Source organism: Ixodes scapularis, unplaced genomic scaffold (assembly GCF_016920785.2).
Source record: "Ixodes scapularis isolate PalLabHiFi unplaced genomic scaffold, ASM1692078v2 PGA_scaffold1__304_contigs__length_218370807, whole genome shotgun sequence".
NCBI lineage: Eukaryota > Metazoa > Arthropoda > Arachnida > Ixodida > Ixodidae > Ixodes > Ixodes scapularis.
The window spans coordinates 116,671,319-116,697,394 of record NW_024609846.1 but is presented as its reverse complement, the minus strand read 5'-3'; the positions used below and the strand labels follow the sequence as shown (position 1 = coordinate 116,697,394).

At 45.3% G+C, this 26,076-nt stretch overlaps 1 protein-coding gene across 1 annotated transcript; it reads right to left on the bottom strand.

The window, feature by feature from the left end:
* Positions 1 to 228: 228 nt before the first annotated feature.
* Positions 229 to 24,752, bottom strand: LOC8028339 (period circadian protein). Its single transcript, XM_042290894.1, has 20 exons — positions 24,522 to 24,752; positions 19,999 to 20,093; positions 17,675 to 17,761; positions 17,431 to 17,542; positions 16,399 to 16,444; positions 14,930 to 15,105; positions 14,728 to 14,806; positions 14,138 to 14,244; positions 13,827 to 13,980; positions 13,120 to 13,246; positions 12,210 to 12,327; positions 11,913 to 11,950; positions 9,678 to 9,796; positions 9,468 to 9,580; positions 5,822 to 6,313; positions 5,521 to 5,691; positions 4,730 to 4,938; positions 3,876 to 4,163; positions 1,792 to 2,160; positions 229 to 766 (listed from the first exon to the last, which is right to left on the bottom strand). Exons 1-20 carry the CDS (start codon positions 24,601 to 24,603, stop codon positions 692 to 694), a joined length of 3,057 nt encoding a protein of 1,018 aa, XP_042146828.1. The 5' UTR covers positions 24,604 to 24,752; the 3' UTR covers positions 229 to 691.
* Between the last annotated feature and the right edge of the window lie 1,324 nt (positions 24,753 to 26,076).

The following is a 26,076-nucleotide window of genomic DNA, read 5'->3' as shown; positions in this document are numbered from 1 at the left end:
GGATTTATTTCAGTGCCACCATAAGACTGAATTTGTTCTGAACGAAGGTTTAGTAAATTAATATAGATATTCGCTGTCATCATAAGCTTCACGCAACAATCTTCCTTTAAAATAGTTCCCTATGGCACTCGTTTCGAGTTTAAGAGGGAGTGGTCCAGTAGAGTTCAAGTTGTCTTATTTGCCAAAAAAAAAAAAGCTAACAATCATCGTATTAGCTTACTTCAACTACTGCCATTACAGAGCGAATGACCTGTTTTAATACAATGTTCCAGCCAAAAACAAAAGAGTCACATATATTCAAATGCAAGTCGCAAAGTACCACGAACCATCCACTCCTGCACGATAAAATAGCCCAAAAGTCTCAACCATCGCGTTGGCCGAGTCTTCTGCACGATGGCAGCCGTTTTCGGTATGGTAAGACACACCTGGACCAAATTGCTACGCACTTTGTCTTGCCGACAAGTGAGGCTGAGAACAACACCGAGAGTTGGTTTGCAGAGAAACGGCGACAACAGTTCTCCCTGGAGATCTCGTGGACGGCGGTAGTATGTACACTGTTCACGGGAACACAGGAAGAAGGGCAGCGAAAACGGGGAGGCACTGGAATCCCGGTGAATGAAGCCTTGCCGGCGGGGAGGGAGCGACGTTCCGAGTCCGGTACGAAGGAGCGCAGACGTCAGACCCTCAGTAATCAGGGTCGATCGAGGACAGCATTCGGCGCTCCAGTTCCTCCATTTCCTGGAACGCCCAGAAATATCGCGAGAGCCTGCGATATAGTCCCGCACTTAGAAACCGTGTTATGCTGAAAAAAACCATAAAAAAAAAAAAAAAACCGTGCTCCATTTATTTCATTTCGTGAGGGTGCGGGGTGCGGGGGTCTGGCTTATTCGTTCATCATAAGGGCGAACGTGGCACATACGAACTTGCAAGTGTCGTTGAAGACAGCATGCTTACACTTTGCATTCACTCACACCTGGGGTGAGTGTTAGGACTGTAGGCCATGCGAGCACAGTACGACTTTTTTTTTTTTTTAAAGCTACTCGTTCGGGAGAACCGTCTCGCGGTTTAAAAGGTACCCTTTGAAAACGGAAGCTACATTCATGAGATACCTCTGGAAGGCCCTCAAAGCCTCCGCTTCAATTTAAGGCTCTTTGTGATCCCCTCAAGTGCTCATTGCCTACGCCACCCTTCCGCCTGCTTTTGTTCGAGATAGCGAAAGTATCGCAAACACCTAACAACATAAATATGTGTTGGCACCAATACAACGTTTTAGATCTTGTATTCCAGGTTAAGAAAACTACCGGACCTGGAGCCTCAGGCTTATAGACGGTTACGAGCAAACCATTCTAACTCTTACTACGCTTCTGTTCGTGTGCGTAAGCAGGTGTAATTTTAAGCTTAGAAAAGTTACATTCGTGTGCGTGCTGCAAGTGCTTGAACAGATAGGGCACGGGCGAGGACTGGTGTATAGGGAAATAGTTTTCAAGATTTACGACCTTAATCTCGCTTGATAAATCACATTGATAAATCAACAGTATAGAAACAGCGCTTATGCAGCGCTGACTTGAAGTTAACCTAGCACTGATGCCCCCCTGAATCGGTGCCGTATCACTAATATAGCGCGAGGTCAGCGCCGCATCAGCAAGGTCAGCGCTATTTGCAGCACTTTTTATTAGCGTCGAGCTAACACAGCTGTGTGTATGTTAACAGGCCTTTACTCTATACCGCTAACCTTGCCACGTATTGGAGCATAGAGACAGGCTGACAGGAAGTACACAGATGCCCACTTACTTCGGTGAGGTCTTCTTCCATGGCGTACATGCAGGCGCAGTTCTGGGCGGCCGTTAATCCTTGTGAGGAGGCGATGTCCTGGTCCTTAGGACGGAGGTCGTCCCCTCCCGCCGTGGCCTCATCGAGGTCTTCGCGGTCTTCGAGTTCGTGCTGGAGCACGGAGAGCTGCTCGTTGACGAGCCGCGGCTGCTGCAGCCGCTGCAGCTTGTCCATGTCGCTCTTCAGCACGTCAGCCAGATCGGCCGCCCGCAGCTGGTACCGGTACACCAGGTCCGCGGTTAGGTTCACGCCTTCGGTCCAGTGGGGCTCTCGAAGAGTGCCACGCATGGGGTGCTTGCGTCGGCGTATCTTCATCTCCGTGTCCGTATCCTGCGAGAAAACGAATAACACGTTTTATGAATTTTTTTTCTCGGTAATTGTAATCATATTTATACTCACTTAGACATGTATATGCAAACAGAGACGAGCACGAAGAAAGAACAAGCGGTTGTCGGTATCCCCGTCCTCGTTTCCTTCTCCGTTTGCGCGTCGAAGTTTTTGTGAACATCATGCACCAACTAACCAACAACAAGTCTTGTGATATTCATTCTTCAAGGTATACTTAGATAGATTTTTTCTCTGATGCCCGACACAAGTATTATTTTCCAACGTCTTATAGTATGAAGGGCGAGGAAATATAAGAGTTTTGGACAGGAACACATCGTCCATTAAAAAAAGATAGATCTGTGTCGTGGTTGCATTCACCCGCTGATTAGTAAGCAGCACTTCAAATGTATACGAGGTTTTTTGGTCTCGGCACAATATATCATAATCTATGAAGTCTTATTGTCCACTGCGTTAGAAAAATGAACTCGGCATGAACTGTGCTGATTGTAAGAAGACTAAAGATTTATTATCAGGGTAGTCCATCTAAAGACTTGGTAGAGTAGGAGAGAGGTACATTGTAAGATTAGAGAAATCTGGACAAATGCGGTAGGGAAAGCATAGCCATGTTTGTCTGCAGCGTGACTCTTGTCGCCAGAACTCAAAAGACTTCTAGTTGTCTATACATACAAGATGTTCTTTTCAAATAGCTATATACTTCCATAAAAAATGCCTTTTACATAGAGGGAGTAAAAGGAGAGAGAAAGTATTGTAAATAGGTGGATATGTAAAGCATTCACTAGAAACATTGTGATAGGCTATACTTACGGTGAACGTGATTGAGTGAATATATAGATAATGTTCGCTGTTAAAGTATTCTAAACCTTGAGACATGACGAACCTGCATCTGGCACAAGTCTAAATAACTTAACTGAGCAAAAATATGATGAAATGGAACGTTTACTTGACTAAATTTCGAAGCTTCGAGACAAAAGGTAGCTAGCAAACAGATGGCATGATGGGCTAAGGAAAGGAAAGAGAATGCAATTAGTACCTGCTCGTGCGTATCGAATAAATCTGAATAAAACAGCTAACGATGTGTATTAATAAACCAACCACAACTCAATAAACAAAACAAATATTGTCACAGCTTTGTATATACACCAGAAAAGACGTTTCGTGCGGATGTCATCTGATCTATTTTACTTTAAAACACTGGCGAGGTCAATATGTCTTCAAATAAGCAGGTGTCTAAAGGCTGATCACAAATTTCCGTTGGAAAGGGATCGATTTCGTTGCAAGCGCTTGTGCCCGCTTGCGACAAGAGAACAAACTGGCACACTGGCGCCAGCTTTCAGGTAGCCCTGGCTCTGCATATAACTAGAGATCAAATTTAATGAAATTAAATTTAGACACTATCCATGAAATTTAGACACTATCGATGAAACATCGTCGATTATATATCATTGTCAGAATTATTTCAAGCCAACGGCAGAAGAATAACGCAAAACGACATGCGCAGACCGGAAGTGTTTCAGGAATACCCGAGAGATGGCGACGCCAGTGTGTTCCCTCCTCCTAAGCAGCCGCGAGCAGTTGCAACGCAGTCGGCCAGACTCAAACGCAAATGTGTGAAGCAGCCTTCAGCCACCTTTCAATGGCAGCTTTTGACGGATGAGATGGTGCATTTGCCTTCGACGCCCAGTGATCAATCTCCTTACCTCGGAAGATTTTTCTGATGAGAACTGGCTTTCTGAGTTCTCCGATTTCCCGAAAAAGGATGACTCGAAGGAGAGTGACACCGAGTCGTCCTGCTGGGTGTCCTTATCGCTGCCTTCGTGGTTGTTCAGGTCCTCCGCTTTCTTGTCTTTTGAGCCGGTCAACCCAGGTACGGCTCCGACGCTGTATTTTGTAGCGTACTGCTTGAAGGCGCGACCACTACCGTCGACGTCGCCACAGGGTGCGCCGCCACCGTCCTTCAGGTTTGGAAGTGTCTTGTCCGACGTCTCCTGCTGGTGTTACCGAAAGAGACGAGGCTTAATTAATTTCGGGGAAATGCCTTTGTCTTTAAATGTCCTGAAACATCTCCGCAGCCATTCAGTATGATAATAATTTGTGCGGGTACTATTTGAAGGGTTTGTGGAAGTCATGGTAATGAGTGGACTGCTTTCAAAGAGATTAGGCTGTTGCGACCAAATACCCCCCCCCCCCCCTCTCTCCCCTTTTCGTTCTTCTGCAGCATTCAGGCAAAAACAAAAAATGATAGCAGTTATCACATTTAGAGGGATGCTGGCGTGTAGGCTGCCCCATTTTTATTTTTTAATACCTATATCTTCTAGAGGGCATTACAGTAAAGGGGGAAAGGCCATGAAAGAACAATGCTGTAGCGCAATTCGTAACCATTGTCTGTAAAACAGGCGCCACAAAGTTTCCATTTACAACTCCCTTTTATTTTACGGCGCCTGATCTTACGTGATGCAGTTTTCTCACGTCTTTCAACAGCACCTGCTCTTATGTTTCTTTTCGTCACCATTAATGATACCTCTTTTCTTAGCCACTTCAACCGAGCACGTACCTTCCTGAGCCCGTCCTCCGTAAGCTTGTCGGAGCAGACGTTTCCACCGGAGCTAGCTTTCTCCTGCTTGGAAAGCTCTTGAGAGCCAACCGAAGTCTGCTGCCACATGGGCATCAGAGGCAGGGCTCCGCACTGCCACATGCCCTTGGACTGGGTGCCCTCCATGGTAGATAGCGACGGGTAAAGTGGAACGCCACCCACGTACATCACTGCACGACACAAAAGGAAACGAGATTTAACAAACGATGCAGTCATTTTCTAATAACAAAAATGTCACTTGAGCCTAAGAACAGCGGATTCTAATTTACTAAAATTGTATCTTCAAAATGAGGCAACTCACCATCTAAAATTACTTTCTGAATGACAGGTTTACAATACTCTACGGATCAAAAAACGTGTACTTAGGGCAATTTCAACAGACAATGTGGAGGGCTTTAATTTCTTAGCATACAGACGTCATCTTAAACCCAACAACTACGATGGCCAATACTGTTAGTTTCACTCATTGGAATACATGATCGTTGAACTGTTTCAGAGTGTCAAAAAAGTGGAACGCGAAGCTTGCGAATGTCCTCATTCTCAGGGCAACATTATTTTGCCTCTAGGCGAGTTGGCTAGAATTTTCTAAATAGCTTACAACTTAACCTGTTTCTCTTTTTTTTTTTTTACATAGTTGCGCACTCGAGCCAAGAGTGGCCTTGCACACTTTGTAGAATGTCACCAGGAGGGGCAACGAGAGTTAATTAGGGTTTTCTGTGCCACCTTTTCGGCCTGGCGTAGCGTAACCTTACCTGGGATAAGGAAAGGCGTGTTGGCGGGGGTCTGCGTGCTGTTGAGCGGTACGTAGGTGTACGTTGGGATGGCCAGATTCGGCATGAAGGCGGCCACGTTGTCCGGCTGCGACGTCACCAGGGAAGCCGCGTGCATCAGGGGTGTGAACGGCGCCGACGCTGCTGTCGAACCTACGATCAAAAATCGACACCTCGGGTCAGCGTTTTCCTCGGAAGCTCAAGTTTCAAACGCCTGCACGCGGCAGTTTCCGCCCTTTTTCTCCGCTACTCGTATTTCTGTTTAAAAAGTCATAGTTCTCACCATCAACTCCGTCCCTGCTGGGCTTTGTGTGCTTGTGGAGGACCGAGTTGACCGGCGGAGACCCGCTGCGCTTAAACCGGTAGTTGTCCTTGGCGGCGCAGAACTCTTCCGGGGCCGGGTGCTTGACATGCTTGTGCGCCATGCGATTGTGCTGGAGCAGCACTTCTTCGGTGAGCGGCGGGCAGGGCGGGTAGTTGTTCTCGGTGCTATCTCCACCGGCACTGCCGTTGCGGCTCCCGCAGCTGCTGCTCGTCGTGGTCTGCTGTTCCTTGACCGTGAGCGACTCGTTGCCCGAGTCGCCCGTGGTCACAGACGAGTGCTTGCGCTTGGAGTCCAAGCAGCGACCCCCGCTGCCTCCACCGCTGCCCCCGTTGCTGCCGCTGCCGTTGCTTCCGCCGCCTCCGCTACCGCTGCCGCCTCCCCCGCTCCCGTAGTTGCTATCATTCAGAGCGAAGTCAGACGTCGACTTGTTCTCGAATGACTCCGGTGAAGCTGAAACAATCGGGTGACGAGAGAAGGCAGGTTAAAAAATTATCTTTTTCCCCAACTATCGTGGCAAAGGCAGTAGTAACATAGAATGTGAGGCACCTTCGAGCTAGATGCAATCTCAGCACTTTCGTTTTTGGCGCCGCGGCGACTCCAGCATCATAACGCCGGGTACAAGAAAGAACGGAGCGAAGAAAACGCACACCGCACTGCGACTTCCTCGTTAACGGCACTATAGACGATTGCAAACAAGGCGACTGGCCACCGCCATGTCTCTGCTCGTGACTTTAGTGCAAACAAGCCCGTGTAACCGGTGACGTGAGCGATCGAAAGCGTCGCTGTGCTCGGCCTTCCACGGTTGGCCAAATGCTGACTATGACGTCAGCAAGAGATTTCTCATCAACGGAAGTAAAGAAATGGAAGAACTTGAATTGCGATGGTGTTGGCAGTGTTGCTTTCAGAGCGTAATGATTTCAAGCTCCCACTATGCTCATTTAAACACCATCGAACTCGTTGTTCGCAAGGTAATGACGTCATGAAAGGAAACCATAGGGAGTATTCACTGGAGGCCATAGCTGTGTGCGCGAATGCTGAGGGCGTGCTGATGGCGAGCTTCCACAGTTCTTTTGCAACGTGCATTCCGCACCATCAAAAGTGCCGGTCTTAGCAGCCTATTGATGTGAGCTCGTTCTGAGCATGCGCTCTGAACAGCACCCACAAATATCGCGTCTATACTCTGTTTCACCTTATGATGTACTGCAGGGAAGGCTACAAGAGCGAGCTCCTTGCTCTGGGGCACATCTCGGCGGCACAAGCTCTCGTAGAGCGGCTGCCAACGCTATGAGCTCGCGCTTCCAGCCTTCGCTGCGGTACAACATAAGGTGAAACGAAGTATAGTGAACACTCTCTATAGGAGGGCGCGCGCCAAAGCTATGTTCACACGCCAGCTGCACGTGTCTGCACGCATGGGGCACCAGTCGGGGCGCCATGCTTGTAATTGTCTACGGGGAGTATTCATTGGCCGCCATAGGTGTGAGCGCGACTGCTGAGCGGGTGCTGACGGTGAGCTTCCACAGTATTTTGCAACGTGCATTCCACCCCATCAAGATTTCCAGTCTTAGGAGTGAGCTATTTCGTCCAGTGAATACCCCTGAGGTCACAGGAACCTGGGAAAGTAGAGTCAAGCTCCCCTGTGGTCGACATTTTGGTTTAAGGAGTTAGCACTTTCTCTTTGACGTCTCCAATCTTGGTGAGCCGATGTAAATTTCCGAAGACAGGTTACTTTATGAAGGCATTTTTTGAATACCGAGGCTTTGTTACCCGTACAGTGGCGAAGCAAGCGTACATATTCACAACGCCACCAGGTGCGGCGTCGGTGCTTGGCGGCGTTAACAAAGAATTTTCCTGTCTTGAAATACGCAAGAACAACAACGTCATCGTTGAGATATGTGGAAATACGTATGATTGATAAGTTGATTGCATGTACAGTCACGAAGACGCTTGTATTGGAGAGGAATGCCTCCAGTACGATGACGCTAGATAGACCCTTTCTACAAGGGCGCCGCCATCTTGAATTGTCGTCACTTCCAGTATGGGCGAGAACATTGTTTTGCCGTCGCCACGCCAATAGAATGCATTTAGAAGAAAAGCGTAACCGTAACCCATTCTCGTTTTCTCTCCCCTCTATTTTTTTACTATTTGCCGGTTGAAACGTTTTAATATTTTTTCGTCGCCCATACCGGAAATGCCTAGTTGGCGGTCGGGGGCGAGAGTAGGCGGAAAAGGTCTATAGCAATCTTGGAGCAATCGACCTATTGCTAAATTACCCAAGTGTCAAGGAGAATGCAGGGATTGGTGTTCTATGCGCCGCAAGTGCTGGCCTCAGCAGTAGTAACTTTTCTAAAGCAAATGCCTTTAACAAATTGCATCTTGCACGCGCGTTCGTCAACGCTTTATTTCGGTTATTTATTTGGAATCTTTTATACGGGGAAGGCGTGCGCGTGTGGCGCGGAGAGCACAATTCCCCGCATTCTCCTTGATGCTCGGTTAATTTAGCAATAGGTCTATTGGTTCAGAACGACCATTTCGAAGCTTCGAAGATTTAAATGGACCGAAATGGCGATTGCCGTGGAAACTCAAACCGATAGCCTTGGATCAGCCCAACCCGTCGCGAGGTTTGGTCATCTGTACGTTACTATCTGTTTATGTCCGGCTAGCAGGCAGGGAAGGCAATGGCACTGCTTTCACAGGATCCAGTGATTCTAACCGTACTTTAACATATTCAGAAAGCGCACCGGAGCGGAAAAAAAAATTGCAGAGTGCGCACGTTCAGCGGGAACGCTGAAGGCCTGTGGGTGTTAGGAGTAGCTCGTCGCGTTATGAACCGCGGGAGTAATTCGCATCTACTGGAGCAATACGCGCGATGGCACTCATGTGGAATCGGGGAGGAGAAGAGCACTGCGTCAGAGTTTGGCAGGCACTCGCGACTTCTGGTTTCGTCACTGGAGTGAGAACCGAAGACGTTTAGATGCCATCCACATTATGTGCTGAGAGGGAGTACGAACGTAAATGAGGTAGTGACTAAGCAGCACATATTTACTATAACCATAGGCTATGATATAACCCAGCCGTTCTTGCAGCGCGTTTTCTTTTCAATGCTGAGGGAAACATTTCGTTTTAAAAAAAGGGGCAGATACAACGTGTCCTTGTGCAACAATAGAAAAAAAGGGTTGAACGAAACTATGTGGGCTCGAACGTGTTTATCTCTGAGCACATGCAGTAAGTTTTGGGTCAGAGTAAAAATATACTAGATGCATATATATTTAGAACCAGCTGGTTGGAAAACCTAATGTCACCTTAACGCCGTCATAAATCAACGCCACTCATCAGGCGACTTTAACATGGTATTTTGTAGCCATTACGGCGGGGAAAGGAAGGATACGAGGTATTCTGTACATATGTACTTGCATTTGGTCCCGGATGGCGCTTCTGAGTACGGTCACAAGATATCCCCACTGTCGCCGTACGCTTGATATCATCGCTGCATCTAAGCTATATCGCGGCGTTGATATTTCGCTAGTACATGACATGGTAGAAGTGCTAACTCTCCGCGTATCCATACTTTTATGACGAACGCAAACTGAATTCTCTAGGTTCTCACCAGTTGCTTTGCAATTCTCTTCGTCTCTGTTCTCGTGCTCAATCTGGACGTTGTCGAGCTTTATTTCCCCGGGACTTTCAGACAGGTTGGTTTTGGGATGGCTCGCAAAGAACCTGGAGAGATCGATATTTCACAAAAAAGTGATTAGTTAAGACGGAAAAAAAAAATATTTGCGCTGGGATGATTAAGTTTCATGCGTTTTGTCTTTACCTCTCAATGTTCTCCTGGTACCGTATTTCCTGGATGTTGGGCGGGGACTCACTCGATGGGTCCGAGTCGTGAAGCTCTTGATGCGGCGAAATTTCTCCCATGACCACAGATCCTTGGTCCTGTAGTGGAAAAATCCACGAATGAGTAACTCCGAGGCTACAAGGAACCAAATAGAGTTATAACCGGCATCAAGAAGAAAAAAATAAGGGCATGCACTTGAGCTAGTTGGTGATTCATAATTACTAGGGTAAAAGCGCTAAAAAAACAACGGACAAGTGAAAGACACGAACAAATAAGAACGCTCTGTGTTTTTCGTTCATTTCACTTTTCCGTTGTTTTTTTAGCGCTTTTACCTCCCCCCCCCCCCCCCCCCCCCCAAATCGGAAGAAATAAAATAACGTATGTGAATATCCTATAACTTTAGAAAAAGAATGGCTTCAGTCAAAAAACCTAGGTGGATCCTGACCGCGACAATAAAATGCAGTTGTTTAATAAAAACAATTTAAAAAGAAAACTACTTCACCGTGACTCGGGCCACTAACTAAACTACACTAAAGCTGAAGTCACGCTGCTCTGCGAACACGCCTCAGGTATGTTGGAAGCATCTTGGCCTCGCACATATGCATACGTCGAAAGAACATGTCTGGTGACATTGTTTTTGCTATGACCAACGTGACAGAATCAGCATGCAAGGAAGCGTGTGTTGGGAAGTAGTACTTTTACATATATTGTACTTAAAAGACTACTTGAAGGAGGTTTAGAATATACTTTACTTGCAGTACGTTATACGAGTATGTACTTGTACTTTACTTAAAGCACTTTTTTCTAGGGACTTTCAGAGGAAAGTACAACTCACGACTTCAAAGTAGGGTTTTCGAATCTGGTCTCGTTAAATTTGTATCACAAAATGATGGTTTGTAAAATTTTTGAATCCACCTTATTTAATCGATATTCGCCGCCATATCCGAAGATAACTGGTGTATTCCCCGACTACGGCCCTTGTACGTTACTTTGAAGGTACAGTGCCCCTCAAACTTAACACCGCCACTCGGTTACGGAAATATTGATCGATTTTTACCGCATGCTACGCTACCCAAAGGTAAATTGGTCACTGCAGCTGCTGGAATACTTTCCCCTGGTTGGGTTTTCGTCGGGGACGCAAATCTTCACCAATTAGTCCGACCGCGATGTTCAGAAGTAGTTTAAAGTGAAGAAAGCGGATCATCTTGTGGCGGTGTTAAGTTTGGGGCGCACAGTACATTGCATTTATAGCACTTTACTCTTAACACATTGCGCCCAGGGTACTAACTACTTCCCTTGAAGTAGATAATCTCTCATTTAATGCGTAGTTTAGTTCAAGTAGTTTTTAAAAGTACCTTAACCAACTTTACGAGGAAGGCACACCTCGGTCAGTATCTGCAGGCTGTCCTTTGTAAAATGTATTAGCTGTGGGATCGCTGCTTTAGTGTATCGGCACTCTATACTGCGATTTCTGCGACTGCGCCACCGTTTCCAATAGACCCTTTCAAAAGTCCGTCAAGCAACATTGGCTGTCACCGCTACTTGGTAAGCCAGAGGAAAACTGGCGACTCCCTTGCCAAAAGGAAAAGGCAGGTTTGATTTTTCTTTTTTTTACCCGATCCTTCAAAGGTCATTCTGGTGATATCCCACACTCTCTGGTGGTAGTTAGGGGGAGAAAATGGGCTTAGAAGCGCGGGAGGTATCATATGCTTGTCTTTTTACTCTTAAGCTAGGTGGCGCAAGCTACCGCCCGTTACAAAAGGTATAGCCATTACCAATCATCCATACAACCATCTATTGTGGTCACGTTGCGTGTGATTGGATACGACTCCTTGTCGAACGCTCAGGCAACCCTCGTGCCTAGTGCATGTTCAGAGTTCGTGATCAAGCAGGGGCGGGCGGGCGATAGAGCGGACTTTTGAAAATGGTATATTGGTGACTGATACGATTTGAAAATGCAACCTCTTGAGCTTTACATACGCTGTCAGGAAGCTCGGGAGATATCGAATTGCTGTGTCGCGGACTGTTTTATCCTTTCTGGAGGACAGAAGACAGTTATTGCTGATTTTAGATAAAGCTTAAGGTAAAACTGGCACAAAAATTTGAAGCGGTAAGATGGTTGAAGCGATGTTGCTTCGAAGCGTATGGCTTCTTCTGTTGTACCAGACATGCCCAGTCTGTTTCAGATTGAGAATAGTTCAAGAGTATACTTACGGAACACGTACATCCTTCGATCGCAATTTGCTCTTCTCCTGCATTCGTGAAAAAAAACAAAAAAAAACAAAACAAAACAAATATGGGTTAGATTTTAAGGTTATTGACTCGAATCCAAAGCCGCATCATACTCCGCGGTTGAGCGTATCAAATGCGCCGGAGCACAGAGCACGCATGATACTGATTGGTCGCAGATATCGAGTTTTTGCTCGCCGGCCAATGAAAGGCGCACGTTCGCCTCTCGTTGGTCGGCGGAGTATAACGGAGCCTTTAGCGAAGCGAATTAAGTAACCGTACCTTTGTCGATGCGCTTGTGGGACATCTCGTCCACCAGGGTGCTGACGAAGGAGGCCAGCTCCTTGCGTCTCTTGTTCGACCGCTGCCGAAGGTGGTTGCTCTCCCGAGGCTTCACCGGCTGCGCAAGCAAACGTTTGCGCCGTTCAGACCGCTGCCAAACGACGCGGAATGGTTTTGAAAGCGTGACATTATTTTTTTTACGGAAAGCGACGAGGACAGGCCGACCGCTCGTCCCTCTACGCGGAAATTGAAAATTGAGTGTTTTACGTGCCAAACCAAAAAAGGCATCTGGCACTAAAGATCCCCAGTTGGCGGGATTCGAACCCGCCAACTGGGGATCTTTAGGACGGCGCCTTGCCTCGGAGCCACTGAGGCGGCCCGTTTTCATAACATTTGAAAAGTGCTATAATACCCCTCTACCTAAACATGCTTGAGTAAAGTTACACCTAACCAATATAATGCAACTTAAACATATCCCACGTTTTGAAACGTGCTTTTTGGTTCTGTTACGTTGTAACTTTTTTTACCGTACTTTTATCGCGTTTTAAAATTTGGAGAGATGAAGATATTTTGTATACTGTAGTGGGTGTTCTCAGTACCGCGCCCTGTACGTATTAAGTAAAAAACTGTCATTATTAGTTAATGCATCTTGTGACGCTGAAAAATAATTTGTTATATAAACGTAATATACTTTGTTTATTAGAAAAATAATACAATTTTATAACTTCTTATTTTTTCAATTTTGCATGTTTCCCGATTAGTTAATGTGCAAGGTGAATCCAATAATTCAGTCATTTTATCAAGAAACACACTCACTATGTGCTGTTACTAATTAATCAGATCCCATTCAATGCTAACGGTGTGCTCTCTCACATATTTGAGTGAGTGCAAAATGACCCTGCGCTTATACCTGGGACAGAATGTCCTTGATTTGCTCCTGGAGATGCCTGTTGTTGTTGAGGACCTCCTCGCTGGGCGGACGAATCTCCGGGTTGTCGCGAGAAGCCTCCATGAACACGTTCGGAATCTTGGGACCCCTAAAGCCAAGACACCCGACGGATGATGGCAGTTAGCACAAGTTACTACAGGTTGCGCTGTTCATACTTTTATTACACCGACGCTTTAGATTTGTAGAAGCCTCAAAGCTAGGGGCACATCAAATATGCTTTTGCAGAATTTCTTTTTAAAGACAGTGGTAAGTTAAAACATATACATGGCGATTACGCTGACTTGTAGCATCAGCAGTCGGGGTGACTTTTCTGCTGAGCACGTACATTTTTGCAGCCTACCATCTCGCACAATTAATCTTGTTTTTGTCGACAAGAACGAGTAGAAAAGACCTCCAGAGTGATACGATGATGTTACGTGCAAGTCACGTGTACCACGGAGCCTTTCCAAAATATGACTGCATTGAACAGAGCGTTGGGGGGTTCAGAGTGAAATGAACTAGGTCTTGAAAGGGAAAATAGCTACGAATGCACTCGGTCACCGTTGTGCACACGGATGACGTGCATCAAGTGCTGCCGTTTCCATGGGTCTACTCGTGCCGCCATTGAAACGCATTTACTTTCGAAAACAAGATATGGCATTTGTGAATCCATTCGCTTCCCAACTCACTTGAGAACACGATGTTGACCGACAACGAACTCCAGCTTGCGTGTCCAGGGGTTGATGAAACAAGACCACTCTGTCTCCAGGATGACGAAACTTCCATTGAAAGCTTTGAACCGGTAGGGCTTGCTCCGGAAGGAGTGACCCTGTTCTTTTATCACTGTATCAAGAAACGCAACAACACAAAACATGTATCCAGCAACTCATAACTATAGGTGACTTGCGGTCCAATACAAGGATTGACACTTTAAAATTTGTATACGTCCATGTGTCCAGGGGATAAGAAAATCTTGGTATGTTTTACGAAATGTCCTTACCCAGTTCGTAGATGTCCTTGAGCTGACTTAAGTCCTCCATGCAGTAGAAGTCAAAGACCGAGTGGCCTAGCATGTCCTGGGGTAGGTAGCCGAGGTACACCGCCGCGCTGAAATAACAGTAAAGCAGAGAATCGTTGTAAGTACCTTAATGTTCATGTGCACCGACATATCACCTTAATAAAATGCGACAAATTTAAATGCGGAATGAGGGGCTATTTTTTTAAGAAAAACAAAATACGCACAGTGAATTTTTTAAAGTTTTTTTAGCACGTACTATGTTATGGCTGGCATTTAGAAATGTATCCTGTTTCTAAATCCAGTTGTGGAAATCGTCACACGAGGTCCGCGTCAGTGTGCGTCTGGAGCCCGTATTCTCAATGTCTGAACAATAGCCCCAGCCGAACTCTGACGGAACACTGGTGCCATTCTGTGTCCGGTTCGGCATCCGATAAGTTACCTAAAAAAAAAATCTAGCTCTACAGTTTTGTTCAGGTATATTGCTTTCTAAGTGCTTAACCCAGCTGAATGTGTAGCCAAAACTGATTTAACATCTCGACTAAATTGACGCGTTTACAATTTTCTATAGTCACCTGAGATCCACGTGGCTGAAGTGACAAGAGGCCGTGTGCCGCGTTGAAAAGCACGTCATGGCCGGTATTTCGTTGGGCACTGCGAAATAAACATGTAAAAAAAAAGATGGTCGCGTTAGTGACTTACTTCAGGTTGAAGACGCAACGCTTTGTTCAAGATCGATGCGTTATAGTGTCCCCCAGGAATGCTGAAGACACGTACCTCGGTAAGCCGTCTGTATGGATACGGCTGTGACGATGAGGCACATGGCGGTTGACGCGTTCTCCACGCTCACGTCGTCCACAATCACGTCCTTGATGTAGACGGACATTTGGAATGGCTTGTATTGCACTTTCTTGTCCGAGATGCCGTAGCCGAACTTGAGGCTTTGATACTGCCTAATGTTAAAAAAATAAAAATAAAAAACGCTGTTTGATGATACAGTTGCGAACAGTTTTAAATGACTTATACATATATTAGTTTTACAAACGTAATAAACGTAATTAAAAAAAATCGCTGCTTCACAAGGGTAAATAAAAGCGTAAACTTGTTAAACAGTACAAGTTTAACGGCTAAGGTCACGCGACTTCATATTTGACACATTTAATTTTGTTACATGCTAATTCACATAATGTAACGTATATATTTAAGTGAACGCTTCCCTACATCTGTATTTTTACACCTGCGCATAGAAAAAAAAAATAGAAACGTGTTCCATCTTACAAATATTGTGATCTCCAGATTAATGCATAGGCTACTTATGTAGTCTATTTTACACAAAAATCGGTTATGTCCGGTGCAGTTTTGTGCTACCACAACCATCCTTTATCTGCTACCAAACCTGCACGTAGAAATACCTAGGTGGTCGGAGTGATGTCAACCTCCTTTTCTGGAAGAGGTTAGAAACCGTTACCAATAAATAGGCTATGTTACTTCAGCTCAGAGGCTATTTATTTCCTTATATCTAAAACAAAACAATAATCTAGCTGTGACCACTGACAGCTTAGGAGACACAGAGCGTTTCTTGTTCCCGGATCTCTTGTTATCACCCCGTAGCCAAACAGCGGCGTAGCCAGGGGAAGGCTTTTCAGCCCCCCCCCCCCTCCCCCAACCCCGAAATCTAGCCCATGCATTTTGACCGTCCCCCCCTCCACCTTCCCCCCTCAAAAAAAGAAAAAGAAAAAAAATCCCTGGTTACGTCGGTGGCCGATAAGCACGCCGAAGGAACAATCACGAAATGCAAAGCGTAAATATATTAAGAGACACCCCTTTGCTTCTTAACGTGTCAGTAACTATACACTATAAAAACGTCCGTGCGTCTCCTTTCTCGCACAACACTCGGAGAGCCAATCACCGCAACTCACAGAGGCAGCTCAGCGAATGACGATGCCGAAACATATGTTTAGACAAAAAAAAAAAAAAAAGAAACGCGCTTTGAGTTGTGACATTAAGCATTGCAAAACTTTACGCTGGCATTGCTTAATGTCACAACTCAGACTGCGTTTTTTGGTCTAAACATTTGTTGCGGCATCGTCCTTCGCTGAGCTGCTTCTGTAAGTTGCGGTGATTGGCTCTCCTAGTGCTGTGCGGGAAAGTATACGTACGGGCTTTTTTAAGAGTGTATATAGTTATCATTATGACAACTCCTCTGTAATCAAAGATAAAAATGTAAAGTCGAGTCCTGCGCTTACCTGAGTCTACACAGAAATGTGCTTTGGCTCCTGTTGTGGCACATCCCTACAAGAAAAAAGAAAAAGAAATATATTTTCGATTTATTTCCCCGAAATCTTTGGATCACCCTATGATTAGGTTATTCCTCGCTTTGTTTAAATAGCGTGTCAGTGCTAAAACTAATTAGCCTACGCAAGAAAAAAGCCACTTTATTTCCTTCCCCAAGACCACACTAAGGAACCAATCAAAATATGCCACGAACGTCCTTGCCCAACAGTACCCTTTTCAAAAGTCCGCGCCATCGCCTGTCTGCCATTGCTTGATCACGGACTCTGAGCATGTAATGGACACGATGCTTGCGTCAGCGTTCGGCGAGCCCTCGGATCGAATCACTTGTTTCGTGCCCAAGAAATGGCGACCATCATTGTTGCCCGATGGACTATCAAAAAAGGACTATTGCGTGTCGTATTTAGAAAAAAAAAGGAATGAGAATTGCGTTTTGACAAATGCTTAGTATCGACTTATACAGTTTAAATCTTAAAGGCATAGCATCTATAGGGCCAGCTCTTCGGGTTCCCGTGCCCGCGACCAGAATGTGGCCTTGATGGTGACGTCACACTGACGACGTCACGGTGCTGGCAACAGTTAGTGTCTGCCCGTGGTGCTGAAACGCTGACGAGGCTTAAGAGAGGGAAATCTCGGTTTCTAATTTTTTTACATGACACCTTGACAAGGCCTGATATTGTTACGTCATGTGACATCATCCCGTCAGGTGGTCACATGACACGGCGACGTAACGGAAGACCTAAACATACTACGCATGTTGGGCGCCCTCCTGATACACCAAAGAGACGGGTTGTGTTTTAGAGCCAGGGCTCGGCGACTTGTTAAGGCCACTAATGATGCGTTATGTCTTTCGTAACGCACGAAACCACGACTTTTGAAGTGTGTGCATTCTGCTTCGAGTACAAAAGATTCATGTACCTGCTCTTTCAGATACATTTAGGCGAAAGAAATGGAACGTTTCGCGCAACTTGTCGGCCACTGCGTACCTTTGGCGTCTTCGTTGAATCTGGAGTTGAGACCTTGGCTGAGATGATTGGCAAACGTTATTCGATCTCGGGGGTAGAGAAAGTTCATTATGCATTGTCCCAGCAACATATCCTACAGAAACGGCAGAATGAACGTTTGATAGTTAGGCGGTGAATGCATTCGTCTCAATGCTGCCGAGCAATTTTACAGTTAGATAGATCGTTGGCAACTTGACAGGAAAGAGGGTAAGGTAACAGCGCGTACCTTAGAGTAGCCCAAAATTGGAGTGATGGTGCTGGAGACGTAGATGATGGTGCCATCTTGTAGCGATACGGCCAGGCAGAAGCCGTCCTGAATGGGACATTTACTCGATCAAAAATGACACCGAGAGGGTTTAAGTGGAGTACAGAATTTAATTTCGGACAGTGGAGTTCGAAATATTACATAATTAAATTAATTAATAACACACTTGATATGAACTATACAAAATCATTTATAGTATTAAAAAAACAATATATTGCGGAGCCCTACTGGTAGGCAGCCATACCAAATTTTAATAAGTAAGAAACCACATTGTATTTATAAATAAACTATAACGTGTGAAATTTCGTTGTTTTATGCTTTTAGAGGTTTAACGTTATTTTGTTTTCGTCCATATATTCAAATATGCCTGTATCTCGTGTATTTTGCATTATTTGTTTTCTTGTTATTTGTGTTATATCTTATAAGAAAGACGACGACCACTATGAGTTCGTAACTTTCAGCTGAGTGCTTCTTCCATCTCCAGTGTCTCGTCAGGCTTCTTAGCCTTTTGCACTGGCCCTCTTTCGGACCCAGTTAGAAAGAAAACAAAACAAAATAGCTGTAGTGTCTGACGGTGTGAAACTCACTCGGCCTTCTGGGGATGTAATAAAACAAACAACTAGTGCTGAAAAAAAAATATATATGCGACAAGAAAATCAGGAGTAAAAAACAGTTTATACGCTGTGGCACTTTTAACCATCCTCAGTGCCAGAATGCAGAGAGAGTTTATTTAGGACTAAACATATTTTCAGCCCTTCTTATTTTGGTGAGATCCATCCCTAGATTGCAGCGATTAGTTGCCTCTTACAAGTGCTGTTGCAGAAAAGTAGACGCTCTAAGTTTCTTAAGTGTAAGTCATTTATTTTTAACGCGTTAGCATTAGAACGCACGTTTTGTCGAAAACCCGGCGGTGTCTTTCGTCTGTCAGCGACGGGGGAGAGAATGAGAACAAGGGGGAGAGGGTGACGCGTTCGGCGCTCTTATTGGTCCGAAGCGCTGACGTCAGCACGCGTCAGCCTCTCCCTCTCTCCCCGGCGCTGACAAACTGACAGACACCGCCGGGTTTTTGGTCGCGGTGTTCGCCGCAGACGTGACGACAGAAATATCCGCGGACACGCTTAAAGCATATTCGAAGCATATATGCTTTAGCTTCGAACATGTCTGCAGACGTTTTTGTATGACCGATGTGACCATTGTACAAGGATGAGACACGCCTCAGGCAGTGTTTGCAGACTGACGTTAATGTATTAGGTATTACCAGAGTGATCCGCGGCTCAAGTGTTCACAACGAATCTCAAGAAAATACGACAGACTGCACTTGTAAGTTAGGAATGTCAAAACATGACCACCTCTATTATCATGCTTCGAGTTCAAGCGTGACTTTATCTCAGTTACCAGTGGGTAAATCCACTTCCTCTTAGGTCGCTCGCGTGCCCTTTTTTTTCGGCCATTTCGCTTTTTTACGTCGACCTATAAAGCAAGAAAATAATTTTAACTCTTATTCTTGCATTTGTGACGTCGGTCACTGATATCACGCAAAAAACAAGGTAAAAAACGCAAGAAAAAAAAGGAAAAAGAGTACATTTTTAATTCTCATGTGATTTGTAAGTGACGGAGCACTTGAAGAATTTGAAGTAAGCGAAATATCTGAGGATATGTTAGCTTCTGCCTGGTTTCTGTAACCCAAATGTGCGTTTTAATTGAAAGGATTTGAATGTAGGTATCCCGTAGGCACTTTTGTAATTGTAATAATACAAGTATACGCAGACAATGGACACATATTGGCGAGTTGATTTTAGAAATCAAAAGGTCCACCATATGCACCCCTGGTAAATTTTTTACTGATAATTTTTTACCTTGAAGATTCGAGTGTGTTGTATAATAGTTAAATACAATAAAAGGACAAGTTAAGAAAAAAAAATCGTTTTGCCTGAATTTAAGCCAAAAATTCAAGTAGGAAAATTTCACGAAGTAAAATTGAAGGTGTAACTTAAAACCGCCAAATAAACCGAAAAGACATTACGTGAGTATAAAGTGAGTTCGACGTTAGGGGATATTACACACGACTAAACGTTATTGGTCAACAAAAACGGGAAGGATTTTGCTTCCTAGCGCTGATCTTAATAAGGTCTATGGAAGGATCACGAACAAAGGTATTGCGATGTGAAGAACAGAAAAACAAAGATTCAAATTTTCCAAGTCAGGTCGTTCGTAACGAGTGAAAAAGCGAAGCGACGACAGGAAAAAAGAGGGATTAAAAAGTTGTGGATCGTGCGCTCACTCACCCCGCTTTTGACGCAACTCTCATTTTTCAAGTCTTTGAATGCGCTGGATTTGATGTGGGGCTTTTTGCTGGCGTTGGAGCTGTCATCGGGCTGATCTAAACGGGTGGACATTACACATGTAGCGGACACACTGGAACAGGAACAATGTATCAGGTACGCAACGCGCCCACGGCCCCGCTCCAGACCAGTGGAACGGGGCCAGTGCGCGGAGAACGCACTCACTTTGGCACACACACAGAGGCAAACACTGGGCGCATACCACAGCGCAGCTTCAAAGGAAAAAAAACGGACAAAACAGTTTAGGTTAGCGAAGTTGGATCGACTCCAAAGTTGCCTTTCACCGGCCGCCAACCAGGCTTAGCAAAAAGACACACGTACGACTAATTTTTACCGACCTGTATACTACGCTCACTACAGTGTGATGAAAGTTGAGAACTCCAACTTTGCAGTCGTTCCGCGATGGCTAAATTACCCGTCTACACGGAAAACACCAGCCATCATTTTAAGGCGGAACCTATCAATACCTTGACATAGTGCAGCATGTAAAGGATGCCACCCCCACTCCCACCAAGACAAGAGAGAAAAAAAACTGTAAGCTTTTTTGTTTTTTCTGGGGGGGGGGGGGGGGCAAAAAAATCCCAAAAAACTTAGTGCTTTCCCTTTGTTTTTTTTTCTTTTACCGCAAAAAAAAAATTTAGTAGGCGCTGCCGAACTCTCATTCTTCGCCTAAAGGCAGCGCTAGAGGTCCGAACCACTACAGATGCGAAAGCTTCAGCCCGAACCGATATCTTATTCAAAAGTTAAGGTATTTTCTGAAAAGTTCTGGAAAAATAGACCCCATTTTCTCCCGTTTTCGGTTTCTAGCGCCATAGAGCTTCATGTATTTGAAAGCTCCGTTGGCTGCCTTTATCCCATTAAAATTTTCAGAAAGTCACGTATAACCTTTGATTAAAATATCGGTTCGGGCTGAAACTTTGACCTCTGGTTCAGACTTCTAGCACTACCTTTTGGCGGAGAATGAGCGTTCATCGATGCGTAAAACCATCCATTTTTTCGGGAAGACATTCTGTACACTAACGCTTCGATCCCATTTTGGAATCTCCGCAAAAATCGGCTGCTCAACGTATCGCGCTGGGATTTGCTATAGAGGTACAGCTAGGGGGTGCACGCACAATATTAATATATCAACGGATTAACTTACCTCGTTCCAGAAAGTCAAAAAGGAAGCCTGTTTCTGGCAATCTACGGCGCCATTTCTCTGGCGACGCAGACGGTGTTTGTTTACTTAGGCTGTGTTCCAAATCTTACCTAAATGAATCCAAGTTACTCAGGCGGACCGTGTTACGCGACAATACAGATGAAGCAAAGCTGCACGCGGGTAGGTTTTCGAACGCCAAGGTACAAAACCCCTACCCTGGAGTAGGGTTGAGTAAATTTTGGAACACGGCCCCAAGGGTAACTGAGATCTATTTGGGAAATATTTGGAACTCAGCCTTGAAGACGCTGCCTACAGATGGCGCATGCATAAAAAAACGTTTGCTAGATCGTGTCCTATTGAAGCCCGAATCTGCGCGCCACCTCTTAGATGCCTACGCCGCCTGTCGACAGCGTCTTCAAGTCAACGAAAACCGTCTGCGTCGCCCGGTAAATGGAGCTGTAAATTGCCCGTAACCGGTACTTCTTTTTTTTTTTTGAACCAGGTAAGTTTATATCTTGATATTGTGGCTCCACGCGTGCATCACCCAGCTGCACCTCTGTCGTAAATCTCTGCGCGATACGTTGAGAAACTGATTTTTGCGGACCGCCCAAATTGGGATTAAAGCGTTAGTGTACATGCTGAGAAATATTGACTGGTCGACGTAGCTGAATCTGTTGCTGCTGAGCGAGTGTCGATGGTAATTAAACTTCTCATAGTTGTTCATCAACGCCCAGCTGATAAAATTCCGGTTGTCTTTTTTTAGAGAAGATAAGTGAGAACAGTGCCTCCGCGTACACTGCAAGCAGCGAACTCGTTCAGTGAATGGGGACGCGTCCATATTCAGGGTTCAATCACACTCGGAGGGTGGTTGTGAATGTAGCTGTATGGTCGAATACTCCCTTTACGTTTATGTGGTATGCACCCCAAAATAGGTAAATACGTTTTTTTTTTTTTGGTTGTTGTGAATTTTTTAGTGTGAGCGCGTCCGTAAAGGGATGGTGAAGCGAAATTTGGATTTCAGAAAACAATGCAGGAGCTGTAGGCGGGGTGCTACAATCTCTACAACACTACTCGTGAGGCGATATCTCAAATGGACGGCCGTATTTTTGGAAAAAAGAGGTCGAGATTGAACGAGGCCGACAAGGCGCGTGACCGTCAAGGTATCTTTTTTTCCTCCTCTCTTCGCTTTGCCCCCTCAAGGCGGCGAGGTGCAGAACACGAGAATTCTCCTTCTCGGAGAAATAATACGTAAACATATTTGCCAAATAAGCCTCCTTCTTTATTTATTTTTTTTTTTTTTAAATACGGTCATCCGTTTAAGATATCGCTGTATGAGTGACGTTTTGGTGTTCGTAGCATCCCGTAGCACGCTTTAGTGCCGTGTTTTGTGGAATCCAGATTTCAGTTCAGCATCCATTTAAGAAAGATTCAACAGCTGTGTCATGAAAACAAAAGTTAGATTTGTATTAAAAAAAAAAAAAGCGCGGATAGCTTAAGATAGACCATGAACCCGCTTGAAGCTCCCGATTTTTCCTGTGTTCTATAATTTCACTGCAATATTATAACTGGTACTACAGCTATGGGAGGCGCATCTCATAAAATAATAAGGTAAGTGAAGCTAAACCTTCTTCTGGGATCTAAAAAAACAGTAAAGATAATATTCAGTATAAGGACACTGCGAAGATTTTAGCTAGTCGGCTGATGTTATCTCAAATAAGCATGCATGTTGTTGATGTCATGCGTATGCATGATATGATGAGGCGTGTGCGATTAGTGATCGGTTTCGAATAGCGTTGCGGCGCTCATAGCTCCCGCCAATTTCAACGTAGGCGCCCCAAGTGGCCTATAGTTTGTGTTTTTGGAAGCTATGAGTGCCGAAGCCCCATTTGATTCAAACTGCTGTTCGCGCACTCCTGCTTAAGGAGGCTTCACTAACCGGGCTTTGCTACCAGCGGCCAATGAACCGCGCCCCACTTGCGTCTCGGCATCCAGGGAACTGATGAAGTGAAGACATTTCAGGAACAACACATAGGATGATATTCGAAAACTCAAAAAATTGCCCACGAAAAAAAAAAAAAAAAAAGCTTCGGAAATGGTGAAACATATATGGAAGCGGAGTTCCTCCCGGGCCAACACCTTGTGCCTGCTGGATTACTCTAAAGTGAGCCAGTCTATCGCCACCCAATACGGAGCGCACGTTCATCTGCTTCTTGCACAAGGGTTGCAATGAGGTCAAAACGCCGAGCTTTCATTGGCTGATTGGAAAAAGAAAATAGCTGGTAGACCTCAAGGCGTCTAGCATTTAGGTCTACCCGCTATCCTTCCAATAAAAGCCAATCAAAACTCGGCGTCGTTCTTGCGTCACCGCAAACCCTGCTAAAGAAGCAGACGACTTTCTCTTCGCATAGTAACGTAGGCTAGTCTGAAAGGTAACATTCGTTTTTCATGGGCGTCACAACTCCCGTTATGAATTATTTAAAAGCTCACTAGTGCTTGGCTGTGAGTCTGTAATACTCAACGGATTTATAAGCAGTCTTGCAACTTTGTGCAAATTGTACTTAAGACGCAATAAAGGGCAGCCGATAAGCTATATCCACGTTCTCTGTTCGTGATCTTTCTTTCGCTACCATGGCGAGATACTTCGAGCTGATTAAGTCACTAAAAATGGCAATGATGTGATCCAGTGGAACTAATAAGGAATATGTAAGGTTTATTAACACAGTTAATGATACGCATCGTGCTGCGTTGCTCAGAATGATTTACCATTGAAACTAGTTTGTGTAAGATTTGCACTTCTTAGGTTATAGCCATCTCGCAGATGGACAATGGCTTACGCCGAGTACTCTTAACACAAGAGTGTGTTACTATTGGCTTAAGAGTGGTTACAATGGAGCTAAGAGTGACAAGTCCAGGAGCTGATTGAGCGTGCGAGCTCGTACACTGGAAGCAACTAATTTATGAAGCTAAGAGTTGGTACCCCTGTCCTTGCTTGTGCTTGACATCGTTAGTATGGATAGTCCCTTTCCACCTGGTTTCTGGGCACAAACAAATTTTCACATGGCCCAGGAGGAGCCATGGCTAATTAAACGCACGGGTTCACATTATTGAATATAATGCTCTTTACCGATAACAAACTTTTCTTCGTGTGTGTGTGCTCGTTTTGTCTTCCCTTCGCCAAATCTCCAGATGCACGGCTAATAGATGGTGCGCAAAACATCGGCGGCTCATAGCGACACCCGGCTAAAAGTACTACCAGGACGGTTAGCGTTCATTCACAAAATTGTAGCGCACAAAGGTTTCAGAGAAGGATTGGAGCGTGACGCACCTCTCATGCTCTGCACATAGTAGATGATGGGGCTGAGCTCTCGCAGCGGGTCCGGGCAGACCTCGGGATGCAGGGATTTCATGGTCTGCGAGGCGGGTTCGGTCCCTGCGGGGGTGGAGGGGAGACGGCGACCGCCGCTGCAGCTCGGGCGAAGCTCGTGCTCCGAGCGGTCCTTGCCGACCGCGCTACCGGGGTTCCGGGTCGGGCTAATCGTCGCCGGGGGCGGCGCACTTGCCGGTACGATTTGGTCCGTGTCAGGTGTGGACGGAAATGTTCACGCTGGGTGAAGAGTTTGCACTGCGAACAAGAAAGGGGGACTTGCTGGGAAAGTTCCTTGGCATTCTGGAGGACATGCGAATGGGAATTTCCAAACCATACGTCTACTAGGTCAGACTGGTCAGACAACTCAGAAAGAATACCCTAAAAACAACGCTTTAAAGGCCGACGAGCAGCCAGAACGGAGGAAATTCTTGCCCAATTCCTTCTCTCCGCTCGAGAAACAGGGATATGAAGCATGGTGTGAGGCGCCAAAAACAACGCACATAAGGAAGACACACACATACGCCAGTGTCTGCGTCCTCTTCCTTGTGTGCGTTGTTTCTTACGCCTAACACCATGCTTGATAAGGTTCACCAATTAACCCCACTACAAGTTTTTCTACAGAGAAAGATGAAGACACTCCTCCTTTCTGTGGGGGATAGCTCAGAGTCCCGCTCCTTTAGGGAGAGGAGGAAAGAAGGGTGCGAGAGGGAATGGAGAGGAGAAAACTGGGGACCGGTTTTCTTCCCTGCAGAACCCGAATTCGTAGGTAGGCCTTTAATGTTTGGTACGTTAGGCTACTCTTGGCTTTTTGTTTAATATCACAAGCAGAATTCCCCGAAATGTTCGCTTTTGACGTGAGCGAGCTTCAACCAATTGGTGGCAAAAATAGACTCAGTCGAATCACATTTTTTTTTTTTTGCCAGGTTTGTTCATTTCGCACTACCGAATTTTGAATGATTTGTGCGTTGTTTTAGTCTATGTTGCACGAAAAAGAATGTAACATATTTATTCTCTCGGCCTGTATCAGTGCCATCGTTGCCTTTCTCGCTCTCTCTATGACGTGTTTAGTGCACTAAAATACAACTAAATAGTGCTTAGAAAGGTGTTCGCTGGACGTACATATATGTTCAGTTTATTGAGCACATCAGTTTTTTCAGTGACTAACTAAGCTGCGAACTTTCAATAAGTGTACGTTTTATGGGTTGACCCTGGTCGCTGCTACTCCTGTATGGTGTAATCATTGACAGTCTATTAAACACGAGCCAAGTAACGTATTATGTTCACGCCAACGCTCCTCGTTTCCTGATACGCTCTTCAAAGTTCTTATCGACTAATGTCCCAATCTCATTGGCTACGCAGCGATGATAAGATGCTTTTAGGCTCCTCATCTGGGAGGTGTTGACTCACATAGCTTTGCGGTTGTTAAGTTGCTAGTCACTATGGTAACTGCCAAATACTTTATCGTGAAAATGTGTTTTACGTCTGATACCCCGATATTATTTTTGCGTTTAAG

What these genes read in the sequence shown, in the direction of transcription:
- LOC8028339 (XM_042290894.1), bottom strand. Translation starts at nt 24,603, where the DNA reads ATGAAATCCCTGCATCCCGAGGTCTGCCCGGACCCGCTGCGAGAGCTC. An exon ending in TCAAGGACATTCTGTCCCAG is followed by an intron (nt 12,328 to 13,119) that starts GTATAAGCGCAG and finishes TTGCTTGCGCAG; the next exon opens with CCGGTGAAGCCTCGGGAGAG. An exon ending in CGGAGGACGGGCTCAGGAAG is followed by an intron (nt 4,164 to 4,729) that starts GTACGTGCTCGG and finishes TAACACCAGCAG; the next exon opens with GAGACGTCGGACAAGACACT.